Source organism: Silene latifolia, chromosome 8, assembly GCF_048544455.1.
Source record: "Silene latifolia isolate original U9 population chromosome 8, ASM4854445v1, whole genome shotgun sequence".
NCBI classification, from domain to species: domain Eukaryota; kingdom Viridiplantae; phylum Streptophyta; class Magnoliopsida; order Caryophyllales; family Caryophyllaceae; genus Silene; species Silene latifolia.
In genome coordinates, this window is record NC_133533.1 from 71,951,114 (window position 1) to 71,962,116 (window position 11,003).

Here is an 11,003-nt window from a genome sequence, read left to right on the forward strand (position 1 = left end):
AGCTTTATCACCATCGTTTGATCGCGTCCACAACGTGTTTCATGTATCACAACTCTGGAAGTATGTGAGTGATCCATCACATGTGCTTTAGGTTGAGAACATAGAGTTAGACGAGTCTCTAACGTATGCAGAGTTTCCTAAGGAGATCTTGGACCACAAGGTACGCAAGACAAGAAACGGTGAGACCGTTTTACTTAAGGTACTTTGGTCTAATCACAATGTGGAAGAGGCCACATGGGAACCAGGGGAGTCTATGAGGGAACGCTTTCATCACCTTTTTGATCAGGTATATTTGGTTACGGGGACGTAACCGTTATCTTTTAAGGCTTTTAAGGGGAGTAGGAGATGGTCGCATGCATGTTTTGAGTTAGCTTGAGGTCAACATGGTTGTGTTGTTGGCATTTTTTAGCTTGGGATGAGTTGTCTTGCTGTTTATGATTGGTGTTGTTGGTACCTTTGAGTAGTTGTGGTTGTTATCTTTGGGTAGTTGGGGTTGTTTGGTGTTGTTTTGTTTTGGGTATGGTATGAACTTCGGGGCGAAGTTCATTTTAAGGAGGGAAAACTGTAATATCACGATTTTCTTGGTCTAGTTACTAGGCTGAATAGGGCTAACTCGGCCGAGTAGAGTGTTGTGTGTTTTCTGGTCATGTTAGTGTCCAGGAACACTCGGCCGAGTGGTGTAATACTCGGCCAAGTAAGGGGTACTCGACCGAGTACTCTTGGTACTCGACCGAGTAACCGGTCTGACGGGATTAATTTCCGCGGTTTGATTAAGGATGATTAAAGATTATATAAATCGTGTTTTACAGTTTTTATTCATTTTTACCAAAACCTAATTACGTTCTTCTCTCCTCTAATCAACCTTAATCACTCTCAAGGCAATTGATCGTTCATGAGTCTTTCGTTCATCTTTTTCGCGTCAGTTTTGTCGGTAAGTCACTAGTTTCATATCTTTTGTTTAGAATTGTCTTTTGGGGTTTTGCCCTAAGATTGGATTTGGGAAAAGGGTTGATTGGCATGTTTGTGATTAGATTGTTGTGATTGTTGTTAGGTGAAGGATTCGTAGAGGAACGTTTCTAGCTTTTGCGGTGTACTTGTGATTCAGATCAGTGATAAGGTAAGGTTTCCTTACTCAGTTTCCTGTTTAATTGATTAAAGACGGATTGATTGTTGTATTGGCATGATTCGTATCGTTGTTGGAATTGTCTTTCTTGGTTGTTGGTGTTGTTTTTGCTTGTCTATGTTTGCGAAGTGTGTCCTCGGTTGAGTGGAGTCATCATTCGGAAATGGCTCACGCCCTTGATTCGCCCCTTGTGGTTCCCGTCACAAGGGGATGTGCACATTAATGGACATGAGTTATTGCTCGTTGCGATGAACAAGGCTCAGGTGCGCAAGGCTGCGGTGTCCCACTGGCGGAGAGGATTACCTCTTACGATGGGTAATCTGGCAGGGCTACACACTTAGGTGTGTAGCCGGTTACTGGATACGATTTGAGTTGGAGAATGGTTATACAGTTGGATTAGATTGCTTTGGCTGTTTCTTTGTAATTATCTTATTTTTATTATTCAGTGAAATGACCCCGTTGTGTTTTATAAAACTGTGGTGATCCATTCGGGGATGGTGAGTAGATTGTGACAGGTGATGATTTCATGTTAGCTGCGGGGACGAGGATGGGATGTCATCACTTTGAGTCTAGCTTCCATTGTCACGAGTTTTAGATACTTTATTTTGATGTATTGGGATTTATATTCTTTTACTTCGGTTTTCAGTTTTAAGACGATATATTCATTTAAAATTATACTTTAATAATTGTTCTTGGATGGTCACTTTTGATATACTTACCTCGGGCAACCGAGATGGTAGTATCGTTATATGTTAGGGTGGTTCTTGGTAAGATACCTTGGTATATGGGGGTGCTACATTTCTAGAGGAATGTGTGGTGTTGCGCAATTTGGGCTACGTGGCCATGCAGGCCACCCAAAGAGGCGCGAGAATGTGGGCGATACAAGGGTTGTCCTGTCGTTTTCGCAAATTTGGGATTTGTGTTTTGTTCAATCCTAGGTTTTATTGGATATGTTTTATACTTGGGCACCAAGTATACCGTGTATACTTAGTATGTGGGTGTTATGTGGGGTGGGTTTGTTGTGTTTGACTCGTGTTTGATCGTTGTTGGAGTCGGGATTTGAATTTTGAGTTGTTGTTTGGTCCGGTGTCGGTTTTGTCTCTAGTTAGTTTCATTGCGACCCCGTCGTCGTGCATAAAACACTCAAGATATTTTTGAAATGTTTTAAAATGTTTTTCATTTTCGAAACCATTTTCTGAGCTTTCTGACGTGTAGTTATACAAACCGTCGATCAAACGTAGCGATTTCCGAAACATGTTGTAGTCCGATAATCATCGGGTGTTTGTTGGGGATTCTACAGATATTGGGTATCTACACTAGGTTAGGATTAATATAGGTTGTGATACTCATATAGATATAGTTTAATTATAGTGATTGCATGTTATTCTAAATCTAAAGGGCATAACTGAATCGGCTGATCTTGTGACCTTAGGTAATTCGATTGACCTTATAATTGATTAAATTACATCCCCGGATAATTGATGTAGTGAACCCGCTCCCTAGACCTTTTAATATTATTGATTACATCCTTTATTTACATTGCAATTATTTCTTAGAAATTGACAATCAACTCTTGAAGAAATTGTTACTTTAAGACACTTTTAATATTAGCAAACTGAATAATACCGCCTCCATGTGTATTCGATACCTGTCTTGCCTCTAGCTATTAGGTAGTAGTATTATAGGATTATTTTGACTAAGGTGATACGACTTTAACCTTATCATATCTATCATTCGATCGATTCATCATTAAAAACTTTAATAAAACCACACAAAAGAATCATAGTAAAAATATAAACATAAAAAATGCCTTTAAAAATCCCATGATTTTCACGGGATACAAAACTAGTTTAGACTTAAAACTTACTCTCTCTCCCTTTGTCCCGGTCATTTGTTGTCCTATTCCATTTTGAGGTGTCTTAGTCAAATGTTGTCCTTTCTATTTTAAGGATGAACTTGATGAGCAGTTCGATCATTCACACTCAATTCGCTCCACTTGTCATTTAGTAATTGACCCCCTCCTCTTTCATTGGTCTTTGTGCCAAAACCAAAGGACAACAATTTACCGGAACGAAGGGAGTACCTAATAAAGAAATGTATAAAATTGAATTAAACATCCTAAAAAGGAATATGTATAGAATTGAGTAAAATGGAGGAAGTAATAATTAAGTTAAGTTAAATAAATTATAAGTTAAATAAATTATAAGTTAAATTCAAAGAAGTTCAATTCAGAAAATTTTGGCTCCTATAAGTTTAATTCAAAAAAATTCAGTTCTTATAAGTTCACTATAATGCAAAGTAATTCAGAGAAAAAGGCCTAAAGCTTAGTGATATAACGATAACTAGGCCGAACTGCCAAATTGCTAAAAAAAAAGTAGGGGCTATTGGACAAATTGGTAAAAAATGTAACATGTTGGACAAATTAGTAAAAAAAATAGCATATTGGACAAATTGGTAAAAAAAAAGTTGATTAAGTGATATATAGGCCAAAATAAATAAATAATATTAAATATCTTTTTTTAATGTTTTAATGGTAAATAATATATACGGGGTCGGGTCGAACTAATTCGGACCTGGGCCATTTTTCGGGTTTATTATTACCAAGTTTATTAGGAGCAATGATTAATTTGCAATAATAAACATTCGTGTCGGGTCATATTGGTTTGGATCAATTCGGGTAACGGGTCATGGTGGGATCCTCAGTTTGGGTATCGCGTTAGTTTGATTAAATCCTTCGCTCGAGTCAGTTCAGTTTAATTTTTCTATTATAGTCTCTGGTCAATATAATTTTTGGGTAGAGGAAATAACTAATGATTTTTGATACTATTTTTATAGACTTTGGTTAATATCAAAATAATTGGCCCCACTCGAAAGACAAGACCCGAGTTGACTTGACACCCGAACTGGGGAGCCAAGAATAACCTGTTGTAACTTGAATTAATATTAAATAATATGACCCGACACAAATATTTATCGTTGTAAACTAACCATTGCCCTAATAAACTTTATAATAATAGACCCGAAAATGACCAAAGTTAGAAATGATTAGACATGACTCGACCTTATCCTAGTTCTAGTAAACCCGAAAAAGACCATCCCGAACTCGACTTAATTAACCCAAATCGATCGTAAATGTAATTTCAAGTCAAAATAAATTTAAGCCGAGAATATATTAAGGGTCAAAATATTGTCTGCATATATTTACTTACTATTTGTTCATTAATAAAAGTTCTTTTTATAATATTATTTATAGATTTGGGCCTAAATAAAGTAGCAATTGACCCCCATAACTTTGTCTAATCGTGAGATTAAGCCCCTCAAGTTTCAAATGGAGTAATTAAGCCCCATTAGTTTGACAAAAAGTGTAACTAAGCCCCATTAGTTTAACAAAAGGTGTAATCCAACCCCTTATCCAAAATATCATGAGAAATTGAATATCTCATACTACAAAACAAATACTTAACCTAAAATATAATCAGATTTTGGGAAATATATATATTTTTTTAATTTAAAATTGATAGTTTCAAAAAAAAAAATAATGTAAAAATATATATTTGAAACTAATTCACAACATACTCCCTTTCATTCATCATAATCTTCCCATTTTGTTTTGGCACAATACTTTAGGAAAAGTATTAAAATAGGAGTAAAAGAGTTGTGTGGGGTTGGTGATAGGAGAGATCGATGGATGAATTATTATTAGTTAAATAAAGAATTGTGGGGCCAAAACATAAAGGAAAGTAATAAAATAGGAGTAAAAGAGTTGTGTGGGGTTTGGTGATAGGAGAGAGGAATGAATAAAATAAGAGTAAAGTTTCTAAAAATAGAAAGGGGAACATTAATTGAATAATCCGTTTTGGGAAAGAGGGAACATTATAGTGACCGGGAGGGAGTATAATTTTTTATAAAAAAAAATAATTCTTAAAAAATGCCTTTCTTTTGTAAATAATGAGTTTTTCTTCTAAATTTGTTAGCAATTCTCAAAAATTGTAAAAAAAAAAAACACAGGAATAATTAAATCTGCCAAAACTCGAAAACCCCTTATAATAAACTTTATTTCGACTACAAAAGTGTTTCTTTTTTGGTTTAACTATTTTGTAAAAAAAAATAACGATCTTTCTATGAAAAATATATATTAAAAAAAGAGTTGACGGTATAAAACGTAAATAACATGCAAAATATATATAGAATTTTTTTCAGAGGTTTTAGAATTTTCATTTTATTTCTAAATTTTTAGCATTTTCTTCAAGATATGATTTTTTTTCTAAATAATATTATACTAATTCAATTATTTGTATTATTTTCCGTAATTTGATTATATAGTAGGTTAAATATTTGTATTTGTGGGGTATGAGATATCAATTTCTCATGAGATTTTGGGTAGGGGGTTGATTTCACATTGTATCTAAGTTAAGGGGCCTAATCACTCCAATTAAAACTTGAGGGGCTTAATCTCACGATTAGGCAAAGTTATAGGGGTCAATTACTACTTTCGCGGCCAATTTATTACTTAATCAACTTTTTTTTTTTACCAATTTGTCCAATTCGCTTATTTATTTTACCAATTTGTCTAACATACTACTTTTTTTTTTTTTACAAATTTGTCTAAGGCTCTCTACCTTTTTTTACCAATTTTTTTTCGAAGAAAAGAAGAGCATCAAGAGCTCCTTCATTTCTCTAAAACTTTAGAGAGAGGAAAAGTCATTTAAATGTCTCAATTTTTCCAGAAAAAAAAAAAAGATGAGTCTACTTCTTTTTTCTTTCTTCTCCAGCAATATCTTTCTCTTTTATCTTGAAAAGTTCATCCAGTCAATTTTCTTTCTTTATTTTTTACCTTATTTAAGATTTGATTATTTGCACTCTCCATTTTAGCACTAGAGAGTTACTTTGAGTCATATATTTTTAGTTCGAAGATTTAAAATAGAAAAGAATTTAAACAGAAATAATTTATGAGGTTATATCTCATGATTTGATTTTAGCAAAATTCTAGTAGAAATTGTGTTGACAGTATTTGGTTCTTTTTTTTTTGCCTATTTTCTCCATTTTCAATGTTTGTTTGAACTTTGAAATGGAGATCTGATTTTTTTAACCTCCTTTGTTGTTGGCTATGGATAGGTTGTGAATTTTTTTTAGTTGCAGTTTATTGTGGATGGAGTTTGGTTTCCTTTGTCCGGCTCCGTTTTTGCATATTTTTAGCTTTTTTCTTTCCTTGATTCGGTTTTTCTTCTTTGGGATTTCAAAGTTCCGCCAAACTTTCTTTAGGAGTCGTTTTTTTGTGCCCTTTGTGTCCCTTGATTTTTATGTTCTTCTGGCAATATGTAAAGTTTTTAACTTTCGATTACCGCTTTCATCCGCGGGGATATTATGGGTCGATTTCGATTGACCTGGTTTCTTAAAAAAAAAAAAAAAAAAAAAAAAAAAAAAAAAAAAAAAGTATATTTCGAAGAGTGAAGGTGTATTCCATATAAATTGCAAAACCGCACAAGTACTCCGTGAAAAGTCAAACTTGTGGAAGTATATATATACAACTGAACAATTCACTGAGACTACCTCAAGGCTCAAGCTGCTGTCGCAACAATGGCGTCCACAAATTTGAATATTATAATAGCTGATTCAGCTTCAAATGATCATCATCTTTCAACTCCCCTTCTTACGGCAGAAGATACAGTTCCTGGAGCTGTCAATTTTAACCAAATCCCAGCCGTTCGATCAAATACTGGTCGCTGGAGATCTGCTGCTTTTATCATCGGTAACTAACTTTCCTGCCAAATATCTCAATTATCATTTAAACTTTAAACAAATTCTGTGTTTTACCGCATTAATTGACTGATTGCATTGTTCCTTGGTAAGTAATATTTAAGGAACCTGGTGATATTTAGCTTTTGTAGGTTTCGATTCGTAAACTCACATCAGTTGTAATCAGTGGTGGAATTAGGATTGTTAAGAGCTCCTATTAGGTAGTTTATCTACATTTGATTAATGAGGACGGAGTTTACTACTTTATACATCGATTAATTATTACAGTACTACTGTTTTCTCTCCTTACGGCGTGGACCAGACCCTTTTCATAAATTTAATAGGGGCCAAATTTAGATTGAATTTTAAAGGGGGCAAACTAGCAAAGCGAGCTTTAATTAAAAAAAAAAAAAAAAAAAAAAAAAAAAAAAAAAATTACTGGTCAGCACGGGGGTGGCAGCCCTACTAGGCTGTTAGTCTATTTGCTCCAACATTGATTGTAGCTAGTGATACGCTGGATAAATTTTCATAGTTGTCATAATGTAGGAGTGGAGATGTCGGAGAGGATAGCATATTATGGTGTATCGGGCAACTTGATAAATTACATGACTGAGAAACTAGGGCAGTCCACAGCAATGGCAGCGGCGAATGTCAATGCTTGGAATGGAGTGGCCTTAATTTTCCCTGTTCTCGGGGCTATTATTGCTGATTCTTTTCTGGGCAAGTACTATACCATTATTGCTTCATCTTTACTTTACATCTTGGTTAGTAAATTATACTCCGTACTAACTTATCTCTTGCATCCTTATCTTGAGTTCTGACTGTGTCTTATATGAGAAATTGTATTATTTCTGTCTTGATGATTACATAGATGCTTGCTTATTGCGTTGCATCTTTTTGAAAGGCTTAGGAGTGTCAAGAATCTCATGTATTGGCTGTAATCGTTACAATGTAATGGAGCTGAAATCAAAGGAGAAATAAGTAAAATGTGGGAGAACTATTTCACCCATGCAAGGGTAATGCATTACCTTAAGGGGGAGGTGGGTAACTTTGATCTCTTTGGGAGTAGTTAATCTTTTTTGTAAAATATAATTGTAAAATCCTAAAAATTAGCATTAAAAATCATATTTCGTTCCGATAGACCCTAACCTAAATTTTCCAGTCTTTGATTGTACTGGACTGAATCGAAGACCAAAACTTTTGAAAAAGGAGGACCGAGGAATGGTCCTAAATTCATTCTCTTTGTTTTCGGTCCACGGTCGGGCCAAATTGTGATTACCCTTATTAAGATCCTTGTGTATATGACTTGATCAGTGAGAATAGATGGTTTATGGTGAGATTTTGAAATTCCATGTTAGAACTCAAACTAAACCCTATAAATATGACAAACATTCCAAAGGATCATCATGTTGATTGCGATGCTTTCTTAAGGAGTAAGTAGTATATTTATTGAAGGATTTTCTAGAAGCAAAATCGATAAAATGCTTTCAAAGAAATGGGAATAATCTTCATAGTATTCAATGTACCTACAATATCACAAGGTAACCATGTTTTATGTGTAGGTTGGTTTTCTCGTGTGGAGTACTATTTAAACTGTGAATTTTGTATGCTAATAAAATTTATGATAACATTTGATACTAATAGGGGCTGGGCTTGCTAACTATGTCTGCAATGCTGCCTTCCCGTAGCTGCGAAAGGGGCATGGAGGACATTCTTGGATGTTCGAATAGTATTCAAAATATTACATTCTTTTTTGCCCTTTATTTGGTGGCTATTGGACAAAGTGGGCACAAGCCGTGCGTTCAAGCTTTTGGTGCTGATCAGTTTGATGGAGAAGATCCTGTGGAAAGCAAAGCCCAAAGTTCTTTCTTTAATTGGTGGTATATTGGATTGTGGACTGGTTCTTTGCTAGGCATTGGAGTCTTAAGCTATGTTCAAGACAACCTTAGTTGGGGCCTTGGATTTGGAATTCCAAGCATCATCATGGTGATTGCGCTACTGATATTTGTCCTTGGAACTCTGACATACCGGTTCCCTGAGAAAACGGTAGGACGAAGTGCATTCTTTAAAATTGGAAGAGTATTTGTTGTAGCAGCAAGGAACTGGAACTCTGTACATTTTGTGCTTGATGACAAAAATAAAACTCGAAGTGTCTTGGTTAATGATGAATCCAAAGAGTTCAGGTAAAGAACATTAGTTTCTTACTCAACTTCGTATTGAGTTAATTAGACAGTTTGACTAGGATGATTAGCCAAGTTGAAGGGAACACGGAAATGTGCTATTTCTTTATTCTCTGTTGGACCTTGGGTGGAAGGTGGTTTAGGAAACTAGTGCTAAATCCCGTAAAAATGTCTAAAAAAAGAAGGTACACTAATTTTAATTGGCGTCTTTTCGTATGTCTTGACATCATGAAAAATTGATGGAAAAATCTTCTATTCTCATTTTTTTTCTTTACATTAAGACCATGCATAAAAGCCTTGTGAGTATCAAATATCACGGAGCTCGCCGGATTCTTGTCTCGAAGTGCCGTTAATGCAGATAAACCTTCTCCAAATGACCCATAGTGAAAATTGTGCCCAGATTACTTCAAGATAAAAACTACAGCAGCCAGTTAATGAACCATTTACTTTAAGCCATTAAAACTTGAAACCAAATAATAGTGAATCTTCTTTAGAAATTTTTTTCAGGTAACCTTTGATACAGTAGGTAATGCTAAGAAGTTTTGCAACTGTAATATATGTATTCTGTATTTTTGATTTGTGTATTATATGAAGAATTCTGAAGGCCGCTTAACTTTAAGCTTGCTGCGCTGTTGCTCTATAAATTGTTTAGTCCAACGCTCGCACTACACATACCTTTTGATTTATCATTTGAGGATTAAGATTATAAAGTGGGCTAACAGTTGAACAAAAAATTGTAAGTGCTTCAATAGTGAGATTTATATAAGAACTGATTGGTTTCATTTCTAATTTGCTAGGTTCCTTAATAAAGCTTTGATTGGGCCCGACTTTTCGGAGGTAGCAGAAGCTTCTTGCACCACTAGAGATGTTGAAGAGGCAAAGGCCATACTTAGGTTGTTTCCAATTTGGGCTACAAGCTTGGCATTTGCAATTGCCTTCGCCCAAACTTCTACTTTCTTCACCAAGCAAGGTGTTACCCTGGATCGACAAATTGGGTCAAGCTTTGTTATACCTCCTGCATCATTACAGTCTTTCTTGGGTATATGTGTTGTTATCTTCATGCCATTTTATGACCGTGTTCTTGTGCCGGTTATCCGAAAGTTCACCAGGAAACCAGCTGGGGTATCCACGCTTCAGAGGATCGGAACTGGATTTTTCTTTTCCATCATTTGTATGACTGTTTCAGCTATCATAGAGAAAAGAAGGATTGAGACTGCGTTGCAACATGGGTTGATAGATCTGCCTAATGCGACTGTCCCTATGAGTATTTGCTGGTTGCTTCCCCAATATGCCTTATTTGGGATTGCAGAGGCATTTACCATGGTTGGTCTGCAAGAGTTTTTCTATGGTCAAGTCCCCAATGGTTTACGTAGCATAGGACTATCTCTGTATTTGACTATATTTGGTATTGGAAGCCTATTAAGTAGCTTCCTTGTCACTCTTATAAGCAAAGTAACTAGTGGAGGTGGGTCTGAAACTAGTTGGTTTTCAGATAATTTGAATCGCGGGCATCTTGATTATTTCTATTGGTTGCTTGCTGTCCTTAATGTGGTAGGATTGATTCTTTTCATGTATTTTACAAGATCATACATCTACATCAAAAACAAGGTTCCTATGTAAGGTGTGGGATCGAGATGTGAAACTTTGCTGTACATTATACAGTGTACATAATGTAAATGACACTATTGATTTGAAAATGGGAACTTTAGAATGTTGCATTTGTGATTAGTGCAAAAGGCTGTTCTTGTTTTGAATCTGAAAGATTCTATGATTTCAGCAACTTTTCTGCTATACTGTATAAAGAGTAGCATTTCTTATGTTGGCGGATTAGTTGCAAGATAAAGTTCATGCAATTTTTCAATTGCTTCTGATAATTCTTGCAACACGTGTATCCAGGTATAATGAGTAGTCGCTGGTAGACATGGAAAATAAATCATTTGGGTAAAGGTCATTATGCGTTCTAC

At 35.2% G+C, this 11,003-nt stretch overlaps 1 protein-coding gene across 2 annotated transcripts; it reads left to right on the plus strand.

The window, feature by feature from the left end:
* Positions 1 to 6,646: 6,646 nt before the first annotated feature.
* LOC141596960 (protein NRT1/ PTR FAMILY 5.10-like) lies at positions 6,647 to 10,775 on the plus strand. 2 transcript variants are annotated; one of them, XM_074417245.1, is made up of 3 exons: positions 6,647 to 6,872; positions 8,504 to 9,042; positions 9,837 to 10,775. In XM_074417245.1, the coding sequence occupies exons 1-3, from the start codon at positions 6,747 to 6,749 to the stop codon at positions 10,657 to 10,659; spliced, it is 1,488 nt and encodes a 495-aa protein (XP_074273346.1). In that variant the 5' UTR covers positions 6,647 to 6,746; the 3' UTR covers positions 10,660 to 10,775. The 2 variants fall into 2 exon arrangements, with proteins under 2 accessions (XP_074273346.1, XP_074273345.1); XM_074417244.1 differs by lacking the exon at positions 6,647 to 6,872 and adding an exon at positions 6,879 to 7,623.
* The last annotated feature ends 228 nt before the right edge of the window (positions 10,776 to 11,003 follow it).